The 27,676-nt window shown below is 38.9% G+C and overlaps 1 protein-coding gene across 1 annotated transcript in view; it reads left to right on the forward strand.

The window, feature by feature from the left end:
• Window positions 1-27,676, forward strand: part of ascc3 (activating signal cointegrator 1 complex subunit 3) — a 148,885-nt gene that overhangs the window by 24,928 nt on the left and 96,281 nt on the right. The window contains exons 6-8 of the mRNA XM_026926265.3: window positions 2,812-3,010; window positions 5,523-5,658; window positions 6,186-6,311. Coding sequence (XP_026782066.3) covers window positions 2,812-3,010; window positions 5,523-5,658; window positions 6,186-6,311 — 461 coding nt within the window. The remainder of the gene's footprint in view (window positions 1-2,811; window positions 3,011-5,522; window positions 5,659-6,185; window positions 6,312-27,676) is intronic.

Raw genomic sequence — 27,676 nt, forward strand, 5'->3', positions numbered from 1 at the left:
TTTTTATTCATAGTTGCAGACAAGTAGGTTCAGTAGGTAGCTCTTATTTCAGCGCTTTTTTCATCCAGCAGCCAGGGGAAAAAGAAAAGAAAAAAGATACTTCTTGTTGACTTTCACAAATTTCAGTTGATTTTTTTTTTTGTGTGTATTACTTTTGCTAATTAACATCTAGCCACAGCATACTAACCACAAACACTATAGTTTCACACTAGCTACCGTTGACACCTCAGTTCTGAAGAGATTTTTATTATCCTCTTTTTGTCCCAATTTGGTCATTTTCCCTCGTCCCACCCACTAGCTAGCTCTCCTCATCACACAACATCTACCAACCAATGAGAGTGAATGCTAACACGTGCTTCCTCTGAGACACATGAAGCACAGCTGAACACACTCGGAGGAAAGAGCTGTCTACCCTCTTACACATACATGAGCTCACAAATGCCCACACTTGGCTCGTGTCACTCTGACTGACAGGAGAGAAAGTAACACCATCCCTCCTGCCCAGAGAGCATGGCCAGGTTTCTCTCTTGGACTTTGGTCATGGATGACCGTGATATCATCAGGATTTGAACTGGCTGTCTCCTGACGATAGGGCAAATGCTTTTCTGTTTTGCCACCTGGGTGTGAGGTATATCAGTGTTTTGTAATGTAAAACTGATATAGCACCATAATTGTGTTAATATTTTAGGTTTTATCCTGATATATCGTCATCCTGCTGTACCGTAACACCCATAACATAATAGCCTTTCTTCAACTATGTTTACTTTAGTGTTTTCTGTGAATTTGTGTCATATTCATGTGTTTTGTGTCTGAGCAGCTGATATTGCAGCAATATTGTTGACTGGGTTATATTTCATATCTCTCTTTCTCCTGTTACAGCAGTTGCTGTAGTTTTTTCTTACTGTCTTGGGGCCAGACTGCTACACCTGCATCTCCCAGAGAGTCAATGAGATTAGGGATTATTCCTTCCAGGCCTTCCATTCGAGCAGTGTCAACATATCACTGACGGTTTGGCTAATTTAATAGAAAATAAGTAGGCTTTCCTGCTCGCAGTCCTGGGTAATTTCACACTTTCATAAATCCTGTTATTGTCTGATATTTTTGGATATATACTTTCCTCAAATACATTTATCTACGAGAAAAAAATATATGAAAAAATTTAACTGTTTTCAGTCTCTTTAGTAGAGTTTTAGTGTTTGTTTCTCCCTGATATGAAGTGGCTTTATTAAGTTTATACCTGGTTGAATCTGTTGACTTGCATCTAGGCTTTGAATGCTCCGAGAATGAATGGAAGTGATTTTAAGTGGATAAGACAAAGATGTCATTGTGAGCAGGGACGAGCTAACAGTGTCAATTAGACCAAGGCCTGTGTACAATTAACACTGTTGCACTAAAATGTGTCTGGTTAGATCAGCCAGGTCAGTGACAACACATCTGGAAATATGTGGAACTGGAGGGGCTGGTGAATCACACACACACACACACACACACACACACACACACACACCGTTTCCTGTGACACCTTGAGGACACTGGCTGATCCGACCATCTGGCTTTGGGGATCATGTTGATCAGGAGTTTTCATACAGTTTTCTACGTTTCAATGCACAGCTGATGTTATGAATATGAAAAAAGAAAGATTTTGAAAGCTGAGTAAAATTCAGGCAGTAAACATTGGGTAGTGTGTGCGGTGCTTGACGAGTGTAACAAGCACAGCGGAGTTTTACTGCTGGGATGATGACAATCCATCAACCAAAAATAGTGTGCCTGCAGCAGTCCTGAGTATTTTTTGATGTGTTTGAGAGAAACTACTATTAAATAAAAAGTAGTTTTTAAGAATGATTTTCTTTGTTAAATAATTTCTGTTTGAGTGAGTATTAAAGTAATATCGCACAAGCAAGAGTGTGGTTATACTGAATATCAGCACGGCTGTGATTCGGCCATACGCACGAGCTCGCAGGGCAAGTGCCATCGCTAATCACAGCCGTGCTGGTATTCAGTATAACTGCACAATTGCAAGTGCAATATTGTTTTATGCAACAGTTCTATAAACAAGAAATATATGTATTATATATTATATTTATATAAATATAAATAATACTGAGTAAGTGACATTTTGGATACAATATGGCCAAATGTTCTGTTTATTTGTGCTCTGCTAGTGGAAATAGATCTCAAAGAAGCCACACTCACTTTACAGCACGTTGACTAGCTTGCTAGCCAGTTCAGGTTGTTTTGTACATTCCTGTTAAAGGTGCTTCGGGTAAAAATTGGCATCCCTTCTTCCTTTGCATTTTCATCTGACAAGCTTTCATATTTTAAATCAAAAGACGTAAATACTCCTGAAAAGGAGCGTTTGCCATGTCTGCTGATTATGTCGCAAACTCTACTGTAGTACCGGTTTCCAACTAGGAAGTGGAATTTTACGTGGTGAACGATGAGTGGAGTGATACACACAGTGAAAATGTCCCAGTGCGGTTATAGGAAGTATAGGCACTCTTGGAACGCCACTCGACTAATCAGATTAGATGGACTGGAACTAACTGTTGCATAATGAATATTAAAACATTTACACACGGTTATTACATTCTGAATAAGCAGACGTGGAACGAACAGTGAAGCTACCATTAACATAATAATATGTTTTACTGCAATGATGGCGCTATTACACTGTAACTACATTGTTGGTAATATGTTATAAGCAAGTCACTTTTGGCAGACAGTCGATTTTAAAAAGAGACAGTGCTTAAGAAAAGAATTGGCAATTGCATGATTTCATACTGTGTTTTGAACTAGCTTTTTGTTTTGCAGATGGGATGCTTAAAAATGTGGAGTCTGCTAAACCCGCATATGGCTGTCAGGTGACCATTCAGTCTGAGCAGGAGAGGCAGATGATGAAACTCTACCGTCGGGAGGAGAAAAGGGAGAGGAAGAGAGAGAAACGAGGAGATGAGGGTGAACCGTCAGAAGCAGTTTTTCATTTTGACCCTAAGGAGCTGAGACTGCAGAGGTAAACGTATGATCTCTTCCTCACTTTCTCTCTCTCTCTGTTTTTCTGTGGCCCCTCTGATCCTCCTTTTATATTAGAAACAGACACCTCTGTATATTTTTAATCAGAGTGTGGTGTGTTCATTGAAGAGGGGAAAATAAGTACACAATGCAATTTGAAGAGTATCAGTGTTTCATCTTTGCTTGGGTTTACATGCTATGTAGGTGTAGTTATTAGCTAGGTAAATTTCACTGTGCTATCCGAGAAGACACAATAGGCTTTTTTCCCCGGAAGATGTGATAAAGGGAGAAGAAACGGTTTTCTTTCTGTACCAGGTCTCTAAAGAGATTCACTTCCACCAAAGTGGCCCTGTTCTAAGTGAAGCTCATTGTAACTGCACAGATGAGAAGTTAAACCAAAGTGTTCAAAGGCTGTGTTGTGTCACTACACAACTCTGAGGTCAGCAGCATAATCCAGCAGGGTGTGTGTGTGTGTGTGTGTGTGTGTGTGTGTGTGTGTGTGTGTGTGTGTGTGTGTGTGAGAGAGAGAGAGAGAGAGAGAGTGTGAGTGAGGTTTCCAGTGGCAGCTGGAACAGGAACAGGTTAAAGATCTGTTTATTGAAGAAATAAAGGAGTTAACACTTCCAGCTTAGTTACTGTTGATCAGGGGATCTTTAGTAGATTTGCACAATCAATCACTGCGATGTTAGTGCACTTAGACAGAATGCATCGTGTTGGGGAGTAGTTAGCTAAAGCTACCCATGTCACTGTCACTTAGACAGAATGCATCGTGTTGGGGAGTAGTTAGCTAAAGCTACCCATGTCACTGTCACTTAGACAGAATGCATCGTGTTGGGGAGTAGTTAGCTAAAGCTACCCATGTCACTGTCACTTACACAGAATGCATCGTGTTGGGGAGTAGTTAGCTACAAATAGGGATGCTGCTAATACATATGGAGGATAGCACTGTCTGCCTCTTCCACACAGATGAAATCACAGACCCCTGTGATTGGCTGCTGACACTGTGATTGACAGGAGGGAGAGAGTATGTCATCCCGCGCACACAGAGGGCATGGCCGATTTAACTCTCTTGGCTTCTGGCCACGGGTAGCTTTAGCATTATTGTAATTTGAACCTGCGATCTTCGGACAATAGGGCAAAGGCTTTTCTATTTTCAAAATAATATAGCTTTTCCAGTCAAGTTCAGCCAAGCAGCTGTGTACCATGATAAAACGCTGCACTTTTTCACCCGAGTGATGCAACTGAAAAGTGTTTGAATCCAGAGCCATTCGTGGTCAGGAGCAAAAATTGTGTGTGCTTTCTTTATGTTTGTGCATCACTAATCAATTGTGGGGAATCTGTGAGCTCATGTATGCGGAATAGGGTAGATAGCACTTTCCTTCGAGTGGGTTACGTTGCCCTGTGATGCACCAGAGCAGTATTTCAGAAAGATTCGGTGGCTGGGTTCAAGTGTCTCAGAGGAAGCACGTTAGCTTTTGCGCTTCCTGGTTGGTAGTTGTTGTATGATAGGGGAGAGCTGGCTAGTGGGTGGGAATTGGCAGGTGACCGAATGGTGCAGCATATTTCCCTTAACCCATAACCAGTTCAACATTATTATTAAATTAAACAAATTATAATGTGCAAACTATTATATCCATTAGGACCTGAGTTTAGTACTTTTACTTAGTGTAGACTGTGTGTAGGTGCATACACTTCGGCTTGCACAGTCTTGTCTGGAAAATAACAGGATCTCATTACAGATACAGAGGATGCAATCCTGTAATGATGAAAACAAGACTCTTGAGCATCCATGGCCATTATCACTGTTTATGAGCATGCGGGATTCACAGGGCAACACATTACAAACATGTTTGTTTCTCACATACAGTATGTAAACTGGTAAAATGTAAAAAGGTGGGTTGTTTGTTTTGTTGATTTCCTGGCTGGTTAAGATAAGAAGGTGATCAGGAGTGATAACATTAGGCATTGAGTATTTTCTGTTGAATTAATGTGAATTATCGTATGTCCATTAATGTTAATAGTTAGCTAGATATATCTGTTGCTTTTCAGATGATTGCTGTTTTATAATTATGGAATGGTAACTGCTTTACACTGAGTGGTTTACAAATACAAATGCAAAATCTCTTTTTGGCATACCCTGTACAAAGCATTTAAATTTTATTTAGTGCAAGAAATTAGCTGCGAAGTAAAATGAAAATCTCACAGTGGCATTTCCTCACTTTGCCAAAGATACTTCAGTGTAGTTTGTAGTTTGTTTGTTGCTTAGCTCTTTTAAATCATGAATGCTTCTTGCTTGACAATTACAATTAATAGGTATGCATATCAAGAATGACATTATCAGTTTAGACCCTTTTTGGCGAGTGTGAAAGCTGTATTTATTAACCAGGAGCTATCAGTTAATTGTAATGTCAATTCCTGTCACAGTCACACCTATTTCATTATAATATCTTTTCCCTTTACTGTGTTTAGCTGGTCTCTGATGATCTTGTGTGTGTATGTGTGTGTGTCTCCAGAGAGCAGGCATTGCTGACCGCGCGGCGTTCCCCAGTGTTAGGACATCAGAGAGAATATGAGCGCATTCACTACCCTCATGTCTACGATGCTTATGCTGAAGCCAAAAAGACCTCTGCCTTCATCGGAGGCTCCAAGGTAAGGTGTAGCTTTAATTGCTTTAGAGGCTGAGAAAATTGAAACTTTAAATCCTCTATACAACTCTGAATCTTCCCTGAGTAGATTACCTGGATCCTGGTTTTATTAGTCTGTATCATGATATCTTCATTTTAGTTCCTTAAAGGGACTCTTGCAACATAAATGGTTTGCATAAACACTTTTTTCTGTTTGGGAAAACAGGTGTTATTTAGAGCAAGTAGCACTGAGAACATAGGTGTGTGTGTGTGTGTGTTTGTTTGTTTAAAATCTCTTTCAACAGCTTCCATCAGCTTATTTGACAGGAAAGGTAAAAGATGGCCCAGGCCAGCCTGACACATGCAGCTGCAGTGGTTTTGGAGGCTGATGGCTGGCCTTGGCTGCAGTTAGGAGTGTTTGAGTTTGTTGGGGTTGTGGGGAGCTAATGGATGCTAATGGTTCTGTCTCTTTCCCCGGTGGTAAATTGCAACTGGTTTTGGCTAATGCAGCCTGCTGTTGTACTTGTTTGTTGATTTTTGTTTTTGCTGCAGATGCTGCTGCCTGAGAGCATCCGGAGAGAGAATGATAAGATGTTTGAGCAGGTTGAGATCCCACCCAACGAGCCCATGCCTATCGGCTTCCAGGAGAAGCCTGTCTACATCACAGAGCTAGATGAGGTCTGTGTGTGTTTTTTTTTCACTCTTTCTCTCACTCCACACTTATCCATCTCTTTACTTCTCTCAGCAGCATGTTAACATGCAAAGATTTTCATGTATGAAAAAAGCATAAATTCATTTGGCTAGCAGATTCCAGGTGAATTGTTATGCACCCTGAACGTGGCACTCTGTTGAAAATCTCGGTTCAGATGTAACTTTCATGTGACGAGCGACTTGTAGCGTCAGCGTTACCATAGCAGCAAGGAGCATGAGTCCTGACTGTGTTAGTTTAGGATATTAGCTGAGTTTTCAGTCACCCCTTTTTTTTTTTTTGGACAATTTACATAATGATTGTCTAAAGTGAATGTCCTCTAAGTGAGGCAAAAAACATAACGGGGCACGCTGCTACAGGAAATAGCTCTGCTCAGACTCCTAGTGTGCCTCCTTCCGTAAATATTAAATAATCAAATGTCAAATGAACATTCAAATGAAAGTAGTGTAACGAAAGTGTATCATGTTTTTACATAATCTCCATTTTGCTCAATGCAAGCGTTCCAGTGCTTAACAAATGTCTGGATTCCTCTAGAAAAAGATTTATTCAATTCTAATGTATGTCACTCATTTAAGGTTTTTGTTTGTCTCACCCTCTATGTATGATAATTTTAACTTTTAAATAACAACACGTTTTTAATCTGTTTATTATTACTCTTAGATTATATGGCGCACCCTCTGTACAAATCCCTGTCAATGAGCTGTTATTATAGAAACAACAACCTATTAGAACAAGCGATTTGCCTTGGCGTCGGCACTACTGTCAGAGCCTTGCTGTTACGGAAAATTATTCCACACATTCTGACCAATCAGATGAGAGAATTCACCAGCACTGTGGTGTGAATGTCCTTATTAAACAGACAGCGAGAAGAATTGTGGCGGCAGTAAATTTTCATATTCGTCCACATTCATTCTGGTATAGAAAATGTACACTCTCCCAACCATTAAAGCTGATTTATTACCTTTATTATAAACATTAAAATGTATGGTCTAGGAATAAATGCATAAGAAATAAATTCCCTAAAGGGTTTTTTTTAAATCATTTATATGTCCCTTAAAAATCTGGGAAATATCCAACACATAGACAGCTTTATGAAATGATAGTCCGATGCCTGATGCCAGCATGTCATTTATTTTTAAATCATGTGTAACATGGATTGTTTGCTGTATTGGTTTGAGTGCATGACTCGGTACTCAAATGCACACGCATACATAATGGCACACAGATTCAGACTGGCCTCAGAATTCTAATCTTCTTAAAATGTACATATGAGATTTTCTATTTGGATTCTATCTTATCAGATTAGAACGCTGCGTGTAAAGGTAGCTTGTCTTGGCTTTTCAGATTCGTTGTAGTAAAAAGATGTTTCAGTCTTCTACTCATTAGCATCTCATGCTTTTTCCTGGTGTCTCATGCTGTGTAGTAGTAACACAATGACACTATCTATATCTGTTTAGTGCTTCAGATATCTGTATTTGAATTTGAACCAGAAATGGGAGTGGTCTGGAACACTATCACAATATCCCCAGAAATACTTGATAAAAACCAGGGCTGCTGGGAAGTCACAAATTTATTCACAAAATAATAATACTTTTGCAATTGCAGAACATGTGTTTATTTGTCTCCTGAACTTCTACAGTTCCTCGACAATCTTCGTAATTGGTCTCAACCAGACACCCTGTGGAGCTTTCTGGCAAGCTTTCTATGTACTGTGACTGAGTAAGCTAGGGAACTCTCTTTCAAAACAATTGTCTTTCCAAAATCAGGCAACTGATTATAGTTGACATTAATAGCCACCTGTTAATAACAGAATTACCTGGGTTTTTGGATTTGCTGTGTACACTATATGGCCAAATGTTTGTGGACAACTGACCATCACACCCATATTTCGACCTTTCTCAAACCGTTACCACAAAGTTTGAAGCACACAATTGTCTAGAATGTCTTTGTATGCCCTTTGCTGGAATTAAACATGTGCCAGCATGACAATGCCCCTGTGCACAAAGAGAGGTCCATGAGGACATGGTTTGCCAAGGGTGGTGTGGAAGAACTCAAATGGCCTACACAGAGCGCTGACCTCAACCCCAATGAACACCTTTGGGATGAATTGGAATGCCGACTGTGCTCCAGGCCTCCTCGCCTGATGTCAGTGCCTGACTTCACTAATGCTCTTGTGGATAAATGAGCAAATCCCCACAGCCACACTCCAAAATCTAGTGGAAAGCCTTCCCAGAAGAATGGTGAAGGAAGGGACTAAATCTGGAAGGGGCTGTTCAAAAAGCACATATGGGTGTGATGGTCAGGTGTCCACAAACTTTTGGCCATACAGTGTACCAGAAAGATCAGAAAATATTTCTGTGCACACAGTCAGAATCCAGACACAGTGCTGCTGGGGTGCTTGAAGCGCCATCATTATAATGCCCGTATGATTTTCCGGGTAGATTTTCTTTTAATAGTGATAGAGGATGTTCATGAAAAATGCAGAGAACATGCATGTTAATCTTTTTTTTTTATTAATTGAATGATTATTGGAGTCCCATCAGAGATATGCTGGTCTGTGCATAGTGAGTGGTCTGCATGGATCTATATGGAGCAGCAGCTCTATAAATAAAAGCAGGTTTCAGTTTGTATAGAAATAGGGTTTTATTTTGGTGCTCAGTAAGGTAGTGTTTAGATCAGGCTACTGAAGCAAATCACAGAAAATAATAAAAAAAAAATTCTGTGTCTCCTTTTTGTATCTGTTCATTCTGAATAGTATATTCCTATTCAGTTACGTCTCTAAACAATAAATGAATGAATGCTGTATCGTGTTTGCATCCTGTGGGACCTCTAGTACTAACCAGATGCTCTGTAAACCTTTCTGGCAAGCATCCGTAGGGATGAAAAAGAATAGTGCACCTCTTATTCATATCTGTATTTGTATCAGTCTAGGACACATTATCTGTTTAATCTGAATAATGTATTTGCATTTGGTTATGTCCCTATTCTGCAGCCCTATTTGCTTTTTGCCTGCCACTGTAAATGAGTATTTAAGCCACTGGAAAATTGTGTGAAAATAAGTATCTAAGGCTAAGCAGTATGGTTCCTGCACTCCATAGCGTTTAGAGATAATACCGGATTTTACACTCGTTTGTCTGAGGAGTGGGAGTCTGAGAGCAGAATGTATAATTGGAGTGGTACTAGTGAAAAATGTTTGCTCTAAATGGAACCATTCTTGCATTGTATTAGGTCAACCTGTCCTTTAGATCATCTGGTTGTTTAAAAAGTCTTAAAAAGCCTTAGCCTATAGGAGGCCACTGATTACAGAGTCTCAGCCTCCTTTGAGTCTCAGTGGGCGATGACCTTATGTGCCGCGTGTATCCTTTCCTTCCTCTGCGCACTGCTGCCCTTTTATTCTAATCTTAACGACAGGCTTATGTTGGTGGGTTTGTTACAGGATCACAGAGTGTGACGCAACGATCTGTGAAGATTGGGCTTTGAGTGGACTAATTAGTCATGCCTTTTACATGCTTGTTGTATCTGTGTGGTTTGTTGGTTGAGGCTCAGGTGCATATGTTTATGTGAGAGGAAGGAAAGACACAGGTCACCACACAGCCTGTCAGATACAATCTGCATTCAAAACAGTGCCTCAGCCATGAAATCCAGCAATTCCCTGTGTGAACATTGCACTCAGCTGTATGAGCAGACAAAGGCTTCTAGGGGTGGAATTTAGGAGCTCTTACTCAATGCCAAACATACAGCCGATTGCATATGTTTTGGACAGAAAAATGAAGAAGACAAACTAAAGGGTCAGAATTTGATTTGTTTTATATGTTCCTTCATTAGTATAAGTAACAAAATCCACTATTGCTTGGTAAGATATTTATATAATTGTATTTATAACTGCAAAGGTGAAAATATCCATCTATGGTTGATCTGTAGCATTTACAATCTTTAACCTGCTTGCTGCGGGACGCCTCGAACCTGCACTTTTCTGCTTCTTCAGCTAGAGCAGCAGTCAGGCCAAACACGGATAAAATTTTATAAAAGCTAACTCACTAAAGGAAAAAGGATTCAAGACAGGAAAGAGGCACACTTATTTTCGGTAAATGTTACTTTTACTTTGCACTGACTTCTATTTGGATGCGTCTGTCCGAGACTCTTGTTATCTCAGGGACGAGTGGCTGAATGTTTGTAGGATTTAGTTGAGATTGTCATTGTAGCCAACAAATGAACTGAGTAGATTTGTGGAATTGACCCAAACAGGGTCAAAGTCACAGCAAGGTCAAATGTCTAGAATAGTTTTTCTTGAATAGCTTCCTGTCTCTTTGTCATACAGAGATGTGTCCATACTCAGGAACTCAAGGCCAATTTTCTGGCTATTTTTCTGATTTTTGTCATCAGTCCATCTGTGTCCCCATCCATCCATCCAAGATTCTGGATAGTGTGATGTCTCAAGAGCGAGTGGTCGAATGTGGGATTTATATGGAGTTATAACTAGCAAATGAGTTGATTACATTTCCGATCCAAACAAAGTAAAGGTCACATCAGGGTCAAATGTCTGAAATAGTTTTTCTTCAATAGCTTCCTTCATGTTTGTATACAGTATTTTATATATGTATATATGCTTATATTTTATATAAGTGTATATGAAGTGTATTTCTTGCATGTATTAGGAAATACTACACTTGGTGGTGGTGGTGGCTTCTCTGTCGGTGGTGTTGGCATCGAGTTATACTGTTTTTTATTTATTTTTATTTATTTATTTATTTTATTTTATTTTTTTTGTGGACTCATATCTGGGTAGTGAGTATTTTGTATTCCTATTTGAGCAGGCAAGTTGCTTGATTTGTTTGAAATTTTCCTTGCATGCCAAGTCAGCAAATGTCCACAAAAAAGTGGATCAGTAAATACCTTTCACTAAAGATGTAGACAGTGAGTGAGATCGTATACAATATGCCATCGTTATATCATGCCCCTAACTTGCTGATTGATAGATAGTAGTACCGCTTTGGACGGGTGTAGGCTCCAACCAGCATGTGTGAGCAGGGTATTGCTGCAGCGATGCTCATTCAAGAAGAAGAAGTTCATTCAAGAAGAAGTTTTATTTATATAGTGCCTTTCCACAAGCTCAAGGACGCTTAACAGATTCAAAATTCAGGCGAAAAGAAAGGGGCATGGCCGGATATACGTACCATGTCATGTACATGTTCAGGAAAAAACAAAAAAATAAAGAAATAATAATAAAAAAAAAAAACCTGGAAGCTGGTTGCAAGTAGGCTGTAGCAGCTAGTCGCTAGCGTCAGCATTTAGTTAGGTTTTATTTAATTAATTACTTGTTAAAAGGTCAGTAATGCATGCAAAACTGCAGTTGGGACTGAAAATAAACCTAAAGAGTCATTAGCTATAACTACGCTCATTATAAATTTGACGTAAATTATATAAACTATGCTTGCACATGCTCTGTAGTGAACAGAAGCGGAGATACTTATTGAATTCTTGCATAGCAAAGTAGCCCTGATAAACATGTTCCATTTTCTTAATTTAACCCCCCCTTCTTTTGCAAGCGAGGAAGGCTAGCACAGCTTTATCTGTTCAGCAGCATGGACAAGGGAAGCTAGGATGTATCGGAGAAAGATGTTTTGTTGTTCTGCTCCATAGTCAGACAGCAGGCTATTAAGGTTCGGATAGGATACAAAATTGGAGAAAAGGAAACACGTACATATTAGGAGATACAACACAATTTATTTTTGTCAATCTTAAAGCTGCAGGCAGCACATTTCCTGACACACATTTAAATCGTCCAACTTGATAGCCATCATGATAGATGGAATCTGTCAGCGATTCACAAAACTATCCTCTCAAGCGTAATATGGACAGGAACTGGATTGCAGAGCTTTTATTAATTTTGCAACAATTGTATATAGTAATACACTCTGCTATTTGCTCATCAATCCAAACATTTCTGCAGAGTGCAGTTAAGGATCAGTTCAACAGCTACATGTTTTATCATTTATGCTGCTGTTAGCATGGAGCCGTCACCTTCTCCAACATATGCTAGGGTTTTCATGGTCACATACTGGGTTTTCTTTCTGCTTGCTAGGATTTTGTCCTGACTCTGTCCTGACTTTTCACTTGTCCTGACTCTGTTCAAGATCTCTCCAAGATTGCTTGTCAAATTTCTGCCCATTCCTCTTGACATATCTGTTATAAACTATATCATAAATTGCCTTGTTCAAATCCAGTCTGGCGACCAAAGCAAAACTTTTTTTTTCCTTTGAGCTCTTTTCTTTCTTTTTTTTTTTTCTGTTTTCAGTTAATCTTGCTGTATGTTTTAAATTGATTTTTTTTTGTTGCAAGATACCATGTTTTTTTTTTTTCCCCAAGAAATTGGAAAAGGTTTACCCTTCTCTATGAAAGAAGTATAAAATAGATGAAGTGTTAGCCAACATGAATATTCAGCTTTTCTTAAAACTGTGAGAATGTTCTGTTCTGCTATAGCGCAGTCTAAAATACGCCTTTGGCCCTGAACTTGGTGATACGGAAGTCATTTCCAGCAGAGTGGCAAAAAGACAAATCACGCCTGAAACTAGATTCTTGCTTAGGTTTCAACACTATATACTTATGCTTTTGAGAAGCTTTATCTTTGTGGTGATGTATTCGCCTGCAGCTTAAGCAGATTTGCTCTCCTCTTTGGGCCTGATGAAGATTGATATGGAGGCCCTTAAGCTGAGTTCTGCAAATTAACAGAAGAGGAGCAGCAGCTTCGTTCATTTGGTAAAGCTTCTGCAACTCTGAAACAAAGTGCCGTGTTCTTATAAAGTGTCACGGCGGAGCAACTAATAAGTCTTTACATGCTATTAGAGGCTTTCCAAAGGCAGACCAGAGAAGCCTCTCTGTTGTTCTTTTTAAGCGCAGCGTGATTGTCATTTATTGAAAGCTATAATGGGCAACAGGGACATGGTGGCTAGGCGTGCCTTTAATAGCTCTGTGGAACATTAAAAGTGGAGAATTTATTAGAGACCCTTTTTAACTAATGAATCACATGGACTACCATCCCCACATCACACCACTAAAAGCCTTCTTAATTTTGTGAATAAATATGTGGAAGAGTTCCTTCTGGGACTGATGGAGAATTCTCTGTGCACTTTTTTTTTTGACAGATACACATGCACACATATAGGGAAAAGTTATCTTTGTGGTTAATTTGGTGATAGCTGAATAATAATAATAATAATAATTATATTTATATATATATATATATATATATATATATATGTATATATATATATATATATATTTCAATCTGCTAATTTGCTCACTGTAAATATTTGTCATTTCCTAATCTGGACTGCAGAAATAGACAACGAAAAGTGGAATAACACTGTATGCGAGTCTCAGTATGCTTATTTTGCTTAACTGTCTAGATGTGAATACATGTAACACCATATGTGACATTTGTTGGATATAAATGATGATTTCTTTCAGCAGCATGGACAGAAGCAGACTGCTCCGCTCTAGGCTGTACGGCCTCTGCTTGCCCTAATGAAGTTTAATGACCTTAATGCATTTCCAGAAGCGCATATAAATGTTGTAAACGAGTGGATGTTATTTAAAACCTTGCGCATCAGGAGCGTTCACTGCCTGTCCTTTGTATCAGTAACAAGAGTCATTAACTCAAACTATGTGCTCATTTTACTGTAAAAGCTGCAGACAAAGAGCTCCCCGAGTCCGCTCGCACTCCGAGAACTCACAAAAATATGTACCTACTTTAAGAGACCTGTAGTGCTTTGAGGGTGCCGAAGCAGTTACAGAAGTTAGAATAAACTTAACATGAACAAGAGACTACACACTACCTATGTACTTCCACTTCAGAGTGTGTAGGCTGCTGTTGGCTCAATGCTCTGAAGCAAAAACACATCCATAATTAATCCTGCTTGATTGCCTTTTCTGATCCCTTTTTATTCACTGCCTGTGTGTGTGTGTGTGTGTGTGTGTGTGTGTGCGCATGTGTGAGAGAGAGTGAGTGAGATTTATTCAGACATGCAAGGCAGGTGTGTAAGAATAAGAATAGCATGTTAATCTGGCATAGAAATGAACAAACACAGCATATATAAATATAATACTGAGTGTAATGCTTTATTGTTTCAGTTTTCTGTGTTTTAGGAGTTAAATAAACATGAAAGGACACTCTGGTTAAAAAAAAAAATATCCACACACACTTACATCTGTTAAAAACTCTTGTTCTTGGTGATAGAATAATCTTTAGAACAAGCTTTTCCACTTTGAATACTGGGAAGTCTCCAGTCTGATGATCTTGGTGAAGTGGCTGTAACCTTTATTTTTACCTGAAACAATACCGAACCCTTGAGTGGCCGGTACAATGTTTTTTTTTAACTACTAAACTTGAACTTGAGCTAAAATGAGATCTTTTTCATTGTAGCAATCCACTTAACATAGCTATTTAAAATGACCACACTCCAACTGCTTAAATGCTCTTTCACTAGCACAATATGCACAGGAAATACATAGCCATCAATAACAATTAACACAAAATTACAGTGCAAATGTGAGAAAAATTGGACATTCTCTATGTTATGTTAACAGAGCTACAGAGTTAGCTACTACAGGACTCCAGACTAACATTTTTCAGAACCGTCCTGAAACTTTGCTTCTGCTCGAAGCAAAAAAAAAAAAAGTACTTACAAATCTGTGCAAAAAAAAAAAAAAGGCAAAATATGAAACTTTCAATGGTCTTAACAACAAATCATTGGTCAAGAAATTAGCAAGAATTAAACAAATGCACTCCTGTGCCACCATTTGCTCATTTACTTTTGGTGCAGTGAACTGTTTGGGTAAAAGCTAGAAACAGGGAAATTCATTTATATAGTCTTCTTGTACACAAAGGTAGAATCATGATAATGATTAAAATGTTTCATGTAAAATTCAACACATATCAGGGTGTAGAACATTTTCCAAGAATATCTACTGGGACTTTTTGTCCTTAAAAGTGATGCAGCCCATCAAGGGCCTGATAACAAGCTCAGGAATGGAACCAGGATTGATAGAGCAGGGAGAGATCTACAGTATGCAGTGTTGTGAGTCCCATGATAAAGGAGCGAGACGATCTGCTAAAAAAAAAATCTAAATATCATGCAGGGGTTGCAGTCAGAAACCACATAGTCTTTGTTCAGCCATCTGGAGCTATTCTGAAATTTACAAGACCCTAAAGGCAGAGGAACTCCCTATTTCTCTTTCAACTATTAAGAGAATAGGTCAGCGCTTTGAAACAGGTAACGTTGCCAGAAAGAAAGGATCTGGAATGCCCAAAGCCTCATCATGCAGATGACCACCTGCTGTCCCAAAGCCACATCAGCATTGTCTTAGCTGTATGCTTTGGGATGTTGTCATGCTGAAAGGTAAATTATTGCCCCATTCTGAGGTTGTCTGCACTCTGGAGCAAGTTTTCTTCAAGGACCTCTCTATATTTGGCTCCGTTCATCCTTCCCTTAATTCTGACTAGATTCCTAGACCCTCCGACTGAGAAGCACAGCCATAGCATGATGTTGGTACCACCCTTCTTCACTGTAGGTATTAGCCAGTTGATGAGCAGTACCTGGTTGTGCCAGATGTAGCACTTGGGGTTCGGCCCAAAGAGTTCATTTTTTTGTCTCATCAAACCAGAGAATATTTTTCCTCATACTCTGAGTCCTTTAAGTGCCTGACATATGACTTTTTACTCAGGAGCGCCTTCCGTCAAGACACTTTATCATAAAGGGCTGATTGCTGGAGTATTTCTGAAATGTCTTTCTGGCAGGTTCTCCCATCTCTGCAGTAGACTTCTGAAGCTCTGTTAGAGTGGCCATTGGGTTCTTGTTCACCTTCCTGACCGAAGCCCTTTTAACTTGTTTACTGAGTTTGGCCAGATGGTCCTGGTGGTTCTAAACTTCTTCCATTTCACAATGATAGAGACCACTGTGCTCTTGTAAACATTCAAAGCTTTATAAATGGCTTTATATCCTTGCCCAGATCTATGTCTCTACACAATTTGATCGTGGAGGTCTACAGAGAGTTCCTTGGATTTCATGGCCTGGTTTTTGGTCTGACATGCACTGTGAATTGTGAGACCTTACACACACAGGTGTGTGCCTTTCTAAATCATGCGCAATCAGTTGAATTTACCACCATTGGACGCCAGGCCAATACTAGAGACAATTCAAGATAATCAAAACAAACAGAAGGCACCTGCGCTCAAATTGGAGTGCCTTAGCCAAGGGTCTGAATACTTATTTAAATGAGATTTCAGTTTTGTGCTTTTAATAAACCTTGTTTCTTTTTGCTTATCATTGTGTTATTGTGTGTAGATTGAAGGCAAAAAAAGTCTATTTAATCCATAAATTAAATCTGTAACACAATAGAATGTGCAAAAACCGATAGGTTCTGAATACGCTTCAGCCAAACTGTAAGTGCCATGTAATTTACAATATGGTACTTTTATCTCACACTGCTCTGATATTATTACAGAGCTTGTTTTTCTCAATCACTTGTCTGCTCTATAGAAATTTATGTTGCTAATAGGGATCTTTGTATAGATACTACAGTGGTATTAGGGCATAAGTGGCACAACACCACTCTGAGTCTGAGTGTGTTATTCCTTACATTGTAAAATGGCTTCTGTTTTTAACATGCACATAGTAGGACACATTACTTAACTGTTTTGTTTAATAGCCATACGGTTTTTTTATATGGTGTCTTGAATGCTCCAACATGAACAAAGTAGCCAGCTAATTTCTCTCAGCTTAGAACACGCTATTACTGCTGTGGAATAGGTGCAGAGTGACATTTTACATGTGGTAGTCTCTTTTTTTAAATTATATTGCCCGTTTTCTCTCCAACTTGGTCACCAATTCGCACCCATCAGATAGCAATTCCCTATCATACAACAGGTACTGGGGAGGACGAAAGACATGAGGCATCTTTTCTAACTGCTGCATCACATGGTAGCTTAACACACATGGAGAAAACCTGCATGCAGGTGTTCACCGCTGCCCATGTTCAGTCACTGTTACTGACAGGAAAGAGAGAGTGTGTATTCTATCTCTTGCACCCAGAGAGCACAGACAATTCTACTCTCTTTACTGTGACTATAGCATCAGTAGGATTTGAATTTGCGATCTCCTGATGATAGGGTGAACGTTTTTCTGTTGCGCCACTCAGGAGACTCGGGTAATGAGGGCTACCTTAACCAGATCAGAATCTGATCAGTCTTAGCATAGACAATACCAGTCCACTAAAATATGCCTTTAATAGCTCTGATACTGACCAATAAGCAACATGTAATCCACCTATGCTGTTCTGCGTGGAATAAATAATAATGGGAGCAAGAACATAGAGGAGAGCTTGAGTCACGATTAGTAATGTGGCCTGAAAGTTGACACATTGATGTCCACTGTGGCACTTTTTAATAGTAACCCATTGGCACAGTTTTCTGTTTCCTAACTTTTATTTACCTTATATATTTTACAGAGATTAAATGTTATTGCCCTGAAAGCTTCCCAAAATAGATTTGACATCCTCCCTTGCACTATTTTTATCTTTCCCTGGACACCATTAGTCTGAAGCCTTGGCTGATATTATCCTGTGATTCACTTTGCGATGCTTTATGTTACACTGTGCTATAAGCAATTTATGATATTTCAGGTGGATTCAGTGCAGAATTAAATTGGATTTGGTCTTTTTTTTTTTTTTTTTTTTTTACTCTGATATTCGATACACCATTTTCTGCTGATATCTTGCCCGATACCATTACTGGATATCAGATTGGTGCCATCTCTAACTGTTTGATTCCCCCCACCCACCCTCTGGCATCCTAACTAATGCAGAAGCAAGCCAGAGATTAATGGTACAGAAGGCTACAGCTAGTAAGCTGCATATCTGAAAAATTGACCAGATCAGCATTACAGTGGGAGAATGAATTACTCCAGCAACAGAAATAACTCGTCAGATGAGAGGTATTTTGATTTACTGTTGCTCAGAGATATCCAGCTGTGCATTGCTTGACTGAGAGTACACTGTAGAAGAACTGTAGCATAGAGAAGTGCTTAAACTCAAACCTCATTAAACTTAAAAAGTAGCAGGAAGCCACTTAATAATAAGCAGCTCTTCCCAGATTAAGCCAAGCTGAGTAACAGCGTGTTTGTTGCTGGATAATTTTTAAGACGCTTTGGCAGCAGTTAGTCTGTTTGAATTGAGCCCTATGCTGTTTATCCACTTGCATGAAACCCATACATGAAATTAAATCATGTGTTTTAATCATTCATAAACTTAGAAAAAAAAGTTGTTGTTTTATATTGCTTACATATTATCAAGCTCTTGTAAGGATGTCTTGAGTATCGCAAGACATCCATGCATACGTGTCAACCTGACGGGTGGATCTGAGAGCTGGGTAGTCTGGGTGTAATGTGTCAAATAACAACACAAATTATCATAAAGCTAGCATGTTGATATGAATGATAAGAGCACTAGCTGTTTTATTACACTTATGAATGAGCATTCCAGGCCAAATTACTGTTCAAAATTCATTAATAAAAAAATTAAACAAAAATTTAAAATTAATTAATTTAAAAATTTAAAATTTTAAATAAAAATGGACCAAAAATTAGTAAAAGGGTATGCAAATAATAATAATGAATGTTTAAAAATGACATGTATGGCACACAACATTAAGATTTTATCGACTGCAATGTGGGTACGCATTGTTCTAGGCTGGATAAAGTACACACAATGACACTTTAAACTCGATATAACCATGTGCCATAGCATTCCACATTTAATCTTTCACAACGTTTCCTCAAGGCACAGAGTTAACTTACGGAATATGTGACTAACTAAGTTAACTGTCTCCTTTATTGTACCTCCATGCAGTTAGTCGGCTGCATACAGATAACGAGAGGAAAAAATTCTTTTTCCTCTGGCTAAACCGCCGTCTTCCCAAACCGCTGTATAAAACATGCCAAGAAGAGTGTAGTACATTTAGGGGCACAAGAACATTCACACACTTCCCTTGTCATAAATGCTCCAGAGCAAAATGTTAGCAGATACAATATGATATGCTAACGTAAGTGGTCCTATGTTTTAAATTGAGACATACATACCAACCGAAATTAGGCCTGTCACGATAATTACGCTATCGACTTATCATATGATATATGGACATGACCGCAATCATTTTTTGCTGACCTCAATATTGCCCATGGTGTTTACACACGTTTGTTGAATATCTCCAACATTTTAGACATTGATGCTGCTTCTGTCCTCTCATCTGCTCTTTGGCTGTCAAATTAAAATTTGAATTTAAGATAAAAATGCACATTCAAATGCAAAAACTGTGTGCATCCGAATTTAAGATGTGTAGCAAGCCCTAGCACTGATTTAAATTAAAACATACTGTTGAAAAAACGACACACGAGATATCAACAGTGCACTAAGATGTTTTTTGAAGAATAAAACTCTTTCCGTAACAACGCACTAAAACATGAACAATGAAGAACTAAAGCATAAAGACTTCACAATATTGTATGACAATAGTGTACTCATTGTAATAATGTTATTTCAGGAGATCAGGTTTTCACAACAAGGGGAGTTTTCACATGTTTTTGTTGATATATGTTTAAGTTAATATATAAAATGTGTGAATATTTGGTTTAATTTTTGCATTTTCTCGTCAACTAAAATGCCGTCGACTAATATTCTACGCCATTTTAGAGTGAAATTGACTAAATTAATAAATATGACATGATGAAATACTGACTAGATTTAAAGAATATTTTTGTCAGAAGACAAAAAACTATGACTAAAAACAGTGTGAAAATTAACACTGGAACAGGCCTGAGAGAGCCTAGGTTAAATCTTTGGATTTTGTAATTTTACAATTTTATGCACTTTAGTTTAAAAATAAATGCTAACAGCCAGGTTTGTTGTTTGCGATATACAATATAAAATGGCACTGTTTGGTTTGTATTTATTCGTTGTGCTCCCTTGTGGACTGTTGATTTTTTATTTTTTTTTGTACATTCCAATTCCAGTGTCTGAAGCTTCTTCTATTATATTATCATTATATTAGTGGCATTAAATGGTCTTAAAATGACAATAATATAGTTTATCGCAATTATTTCTGGGACAATATATCGTCCAACAAAAGTAGTTATTGTGACCTAACAGGAATGTATGAAAACTGTTGTGATTACAGCTAATATGCTGTTCAAATTTACTTCTACTAATGTACTGCTATTGAGTACTCTAATACGGGCTCATTTCTAGTGCTTTTACTCTGTTGTATATACACCTTCTAAAGTCTTCACTGGGTCACATTTCCTAATTGGTCACCTTGGCTGAAGTCACACATGAGTGCTTCAGCTATGAAACTAGTTTCTCTTTCACAGGGTGCTTGAGTGCACTGTGAATTTTTTTCCTAATTGTTTCACCTCTGGCTTTATTTTCCGAAGAAATTCAAACCCTTTTTTCTTATTCAAAATGTGTTCTTGTGTGGGGGATGGTGTGAAGCAGCTAAATGCCATCAACATTCATGCATATTTAAATATCAAGGAACACTGCAGTGTCCTGCTGTTTTGGCAGCTTTCATTTTGAGGGGGAAAAAAGGTGACAGTCTTCACATTTTAGCTAAATTTGGCCTTTGCTTTTTTTCAGCCATTTTCTAAAGTTAAGCTTGACAGCCAGGTTGTTAATTAATTGTTTTGATAAAAGGCTTATTTTTGCTTAAAATGTAGCTTTGTGTGGAGTTTGAAGGTGAGCGGTGTAGATTGCAGGCTAATGGACATTTATACTTAATTCTTGGGTGGCTTCAGGCTGCAGCGCTGCTCTCGTTTGGATTTGGGTCCTACTTGGACAATTGCCTGACGAAGGCGTGATAAATTGGTCTTCTCTTCCCCCTGCTTTTTACCTCTCTCCCTCGCTTCCTGCAGTTCTGCTGAAGGGAAATGAATGGACCTCCTGTTTGCTGCATCTGCATCTCCCAGCTTGTCAGATATGGCGCATCTGCTGTGTAGGTCTATGTTTTTTTCTGTGTGTGCGTGCGTGTGTATGTGTGTGTGAGTGTTTGTGTTTCAATAAAAAGGGAGTCAGTTTAAATTATGCGCAAGTGTGCATTCGTTTTCTGTGTTTGTGTGTTTGTCACTCAAGCAGGTCATTTTGTGCTGTGTGGGCTTGAGGCAAGCAGATAAGCTGTTTCCTAAAACTGGCAATTAAAACTTGATCAAGTTGTCAATTCAAATGGAATGAAACGGAACCAAAAAGTAATTAAAAGGATAGCATGCAAACGACAACAATTATATCTCTTAGTTTTCTATTACCAAATTTAATTATTTAGCAGCCGCTTATACATGAAAGTGCACTCTCTGTTTTATACACTAATTCCCACAAACGTTTGCACTATGTACACACTGTTAAGATAAGCATCCAAGTTGCTCGTACTATGTGTGTGAGGTTTTTCCTTCTTGTTCACAGTTATAAAACCAGGGTAATTAGAGGAAAAAGACAGAGGAGGTTGGGGTATTTGAGAATTCTTGTAAATTCTCTGCTAGGCTCTATGAGGGTCCAATTAGTGTGTTTAAAGTCACTGGTGAATTGATGGTGTATTCCCACTTCCCCCAGTAAGCACATATGGCCCGATGGCTGAGCATCCACACTGTTAATTAGACTGTCAGTTTGTTTTGGACTCACAGAAGATTGGAAGAAACCCCAAGTTCTCCTCTTAACACACTCACACACACGGGTGAGCTTTATATGGGTCATCAAATGATAGCAGCACAATGCCATTGCTAGCCAGGTGTGGTCATTTGTTAGGTCAGGATTTAGCACTGAGGGTTAATTTTTGTTTTTTAATGTGTGTTTTTGCTCTCTTTGAGAAGGCTAAATGATTAAAAATAGGGAGTTGTTCCACTTGAATGTGCCTCAAGTAAATACTAGAATGTTACTAGCCTATTTCAGTGTTTGTCATAGGTCTGAAATATACTCTGGGGATGGACGGCAGACAGGGCAGGTGGTGGTCTATTTTATGCACATTTTCAGACATTTTGAGTGCTGTGGATATTACTAATAACTGTGACTGTTTGTTTTAATGCCATGTCTTGTCCCTTGGCTCATCTGTACTGGGTTGTGTTAGCTGACCTTCACCCTCACCTTCTCACCTCTCTCCCACATCACTCAGTCAACCTGTCTCACTGCCTGATTCCTGGAACTGACTCAGTGTTAACCTCAATTGTAAACTCACATCAGAATAATATTTAATTAATAATTAATGGAGCTACTAATAGTAGGGTTGTAAAGGAAAAAGCTGTTTGAACCGGAAAAACGATCCAACAATCTCCAATTCGTCTCCAGCACATCGGTTTACAAGCCTAGATCTCCTTCAAAAAGGAAACTGATTAAATACAGATACTGTCATCAAAAATCAATGCTCACTGCCCTGTGTGCACTTAAGCGAGTGAGTAAGACTGTTGCCACTAAGTTGAAAGCACACGATTGTCTAGAATGTCTTTATATTCTGTAGCTTTATGATTTCCCTTCCTGAGACTAAGGGACCCAAACCTGTTTCAATAGTACGATGCCCCTGTGCACAAAGCAGGATCCATAAAGACATGGTTTGCCAAGGTTGATGTGGAAGAATGCGAGTGGCCTGCACATAGCCACTGTATATTTAGGCGGTTGTCAGTTTACCCTGCCGAGACGTCCAAGTGTCACCTATGGATGGAAAACACTTTCTTTTTTTAATCTCTGTAACTCATATTTTTTTACCATCACAGCTGATGTTGATTTCCAAGAAAAAAAATATATAAGTGTGATTAAAGATGTAGCATCAGCTTTCAGGCTTCTTATGTCAACTTCAGTGAATTTCATGAAATATGTAACAAAACATCATCTTAAGCTGTATAGTCTCTTCTTTGAGATGTTTCATTACTAGCATATTTAACAAAAAAGTTGCCCTTAGACATGAGTCGAGGACGGTGATGTCTGCATGCACTGGTGGGGACAGGCTTATTTGATTCACACAGTGTCAAAACACATTATTGTGCTGGTCTGTCTGACAAAAAACCTCCTCATCAATCCCACACTAGCAAGAGATCACTGCAGATCAGTCCTTGTAAATGTAGTTTTAGAGGCCAGATAGTGATGAGAGGTTTAAATCAAAATTTTTTAAATCTACTGTGGTACTAAAATATCTACAAGGAAACTGATGCATTTTTCTTTATACATAACTTGTTGCAAAACTGCTGACATTCGGCCTTGGTTTCTGAACTCCATAAAATGTTTTTTTTTTTTTTTTTTTTTTTTTTTTTTTTTTTGTGCTTTGGAATTGAGTGTCAAGTAAAACTTCTTCAAACATATTTAACATCATGCAAAATCAAGTGCCAAATAACAAAGCTAAATTCTTCTAGAAATGAAGCCCGATTCTTTATTAATTGTCCAGGTCAGTCTTTTTAATTGAGACTGATTGTGACGTTATTCATTCGTTGGTGATTTTTCATATCATTCATGCTAGGTGCTTTCTGTCTATGAAAGAGAAAATATATCATGCAAATTGTCAGTATTGGACTGTTAGATTATCATAAAAATGTGCTACCACTTGATCAAATTACATTTTTTTTATGCTTTTTTGGTTTTAGTTTTAGTTATAAACTTAGCGTATGAAGCCACTTTTTGTGTGTCAGGTTTAAACGGAGCTACTTTTGAAGCTGTTATCTTTTCAGAGTTCATCTAGTACAGTGTTCCATCGCCTCATGTTTAAACACATTGAGTGAAAATGATACTGCGAGATAGACAGCACAAGCTGGTATATAGAACAGCCAAAAACTTTAAGGCCATTAAGGGGACATGCAAAATAAGCTTTATATAGTCCTAATCAGCCCTTGTGAATTTAAACACATTTACCAGCAAATATGGAGCATCTTTTTATGGTTGACCCCTGACCCCGGTGATTATGTCAAGATGTGCAGTGGCTGCTGATGCAGATGGTGTCTGAACACAGGAACGTGACAACAGGGAAAAAGGCTGCTGGAGTTGCTATTTAAATGTATAATTTCTAATTTTGGATTTATTGGCTTTATCAATGGATTGTCAATGTATAATCTATTTTTTTTGTAATTATTGGTGGCTGCACTAACTCCATTTGTAATGTAGATTTGTTTTGATGTCACCTAAATATACACTATATGGCCAAAAGTTAGTGGACATCTGACCATCACACCCACAATTGTATAGAATGTCTTTGTACTGTATGCTGTAGCATTACAATTTGCCTTCACTGGAATTAAGGGACCCAAACCTGTTCTAGCATGACAGTGCTCCTGTGCACAAAGCAAGGTCCAGAAAGACTACAAAGAAAGAACTTGGAGTGGCCTGCGCAGAGCCCTGACCTCAACCCCACTGACCACCTTTAGGATGATTTGGAATGCTGACTGCACCCCAGGCCTCCTCACCCAGTGCGGAGGTGCCTGATCTCACTAATGATCTTGTGGCTAAATGTGCAAATCCCCACAGCCACACTTCAAAATCTTGTGGAAAGCTTTCCCAGAAGAGTGGAGGTTATTATAACAGCAAAACTGTGGGGGCAGTCGTGGCCTAATGGATAGAGAGTTGGATGGGCGCAGCAGCAAAAAAGGCTGTGTGTTCGCGGTGTGTGTGTGTGTGTTCACTACTGTGTGTGTGCACTTGGATGGGTTAAATGCAGAGCACAAATTCCGAGTATGGGTCACCATACTTGGCCACAAGTCACTTCACTTCAGAAGAGGACGAGATCTGGAATGGGATGTTAAACAAGCATATATGGGTGTGATCGGTCAGGTGTCCACATACTTTTGGCCACACATTGTAGTTCTGCGTGTTGCTACATTTGCTGCTTAACTGAATTCCTGGTGTGGTGATATTAGTTATTCTTTTCTTTAAGGGCAAACAAATGTTATCAGGAACAATGGCACACTCTATCCTCACCCAAGGGCATCTGATCAAATGCCTGTTGAGCACTGTGATTACATTCATGCTACCAGCTGGTGCAAGCCTCCTGTGGGTCAAGCTGTGAAAGGCTGCTTTAGGCATGTGCGTCTCTGCAGACCAGTTTCACATGGGTTAGATTTGTCAGTCTTACTATACAACAGGTATGGTATATGTGTGAGGAAATGGATTATCTGTACGTTCTAGATCATTACTCCTGCACCGGTTTTGTCTAAGGGAACGTGTGCATATATTAGCATGATAATACAGATGTGTTTTGGAAGGGCAGAAAACAGAGGGAGGGGAAGGAAGAAACTGAAACAATTTTTGAGATCATGACATAATACAGCGCTGAAGTTCCTCTATGGAAATTCTTCACCAGTGGCAAGTCGGTATTTACAACATGCTTGCATTACCTCAAGGTGAACATTTGGGGCATGCATACATTTGCATGCATTTGCATGTTTAAGGAATGCGAGGACCTCGACGCTTTGTTTCAAACAGACGAAGTCGATAAATCAAAACGAAGTGGGCTGTTAAAATGAGTGCAGCTGTTTGGTCGGCACGGTGACACAATGCTGCGCAGGAAGTGAAAGCGAGAGGACGAGAGCACCATATTCAGGGATGAATATTTATAAGTCAGCACTTTGAGCACCTCCCCTTAAGAAAAATTATTGGTGGGACTATAGAGGCTGGTAGCTCCAGGCTGCTAGGAGAAGTACAAGGATTCACCCTTGTCACTTGTTTACTGAGATGAACAATGAAAATCTCTGCTGCTAAGATCACTAAAGAGAAGCTTTAGAAATCCAGACACACCTGCTACCAGTCTGCTGACACTGGGCCTCATGTATCAGTCTTTTATTGAAGTTGTAAACGTTTTTGTAGGCCAAACCAAACTAAAAATTCCCGCCAGGTCTATAAAATGCTGGTTTTGCTGGTTTTCTTCGTACTCGTGTGTAAGTTGCTAAATAGGAATCAGCCATGAATGTCCAAGCGCAGGAAGCTGAAAAGAGCAAAATAATAAATGGTGAAAGAGTGCTTCTTAAGTGGGGCGTGTGCTAAATTCTAAACAACCCTCCTCCCTGCAGAACAAAAAAGTCAGTGGGGTGGAGTCTGACCTGGTCCAGCTCCTCCTACCTGAGTGGAGCTCAGCGGAGACAGTCCAGGGGTGGAGTTTGTTTCAAGCTGGATAAGTGAGTTTAAAGTATTGTTTCATGTTGTTGTGTGGGTTATGGTTAAGGTTAGGCCTGTAGGAGGAGTTGGATCTGATCCAGCTCCACCCCCTGGACTTTTGGTTCTGCTTTGAGGACTATCTCCTAAATTTTCCAGTAATGCAGTTCAACCATTGCAGCTACGACAGACACATACTAACTCTTCCTCCTTTTATATAAGGCAACATTTATTTTGTCATAATTGTTTGGCTAGTTTTATTTGTCATAATATATTGACTTGTTTAGGATTACTTTATTTCAGGTCATTATTATGGAACAAAATGATAATCATTAAATGTTCTATGTGTGTAATTGAAATATAAAATACAATTACAAATACAATTTGACAGTGTAGTAGATATAGAAAATTTGAGTAATTCAGCTAGTTACATGATTTGAACCCTACCGCTCACATTAGTGAGTCTCCTTATACGTAAATTTACACAAACTCAGTGGATCTGCAAAAGTTTTTATAAACGATTTACAAATAAATTTGTTCGTATTCAGTTTGATAAATGAGGAACAATGTTCTTTTTTTTATAATCATTCATTCTTATCATGCTGCTGCAGGTGATTATGACTACTTGACAGTTAAACAAGCATCAAAACCCATTTGCTCTGGCTTGTCTAGATGAAAATGTTTCTCTCAGTAATGTTGAAGCATACCACATTAGGTCTTCCCCACAAACTCAACCTCAGCGGCCCAGCTTGTCCACCCTACTCCCTCATTTACTCACCTCACAAGTGTTTTCAGCTTGCCTGGAATAAGTGGACACTAATAACGTTGCTCTTTGATGCATTAATAACCTTTTTTTTTTGCCTCTCAGTGTCTATTTCTGCCAGCTTCAAAAGGCGAGAGAGAGAGAGAGAGAATTTCTTCCTTTTTATGAGCATTGGACTGAAACGAGGGAAAGAGGAGAGCAATGACATATTTTTAATGAATTCTTAAATAAATGGCGGTGCCTCCTGAGCCGTAGACATTCCTGACCAGCTGTGTGAAAGAGAAGGGCAGAAAAAGACAGAAAGAGAGAGAAACTGCTGGGTATAGAATGTTAGTAGTTTACATTGTGGTCTTTATATATGGAGGAATTAACAAACTGTGAAATTCAGTGTCCTTCTATCCTACCATGATCTCTTCA

The sequence above is a fragment of the Pangasianodon hypophthalmus genome, chromosome 1, assembly GCF_027358585.1.
Source record: "Pangasianodon hypophthalmus isolate fPanHyp1 chromosome 1, fPanHyp1.pri, whole genome shotgun sequence".
NCBI lineage: Eukaryota > Metazoa > Chordata > Actinopteri > Siluriformes > Pangasiidae > Pangasianodon > Pangasianodon hypophthalmus.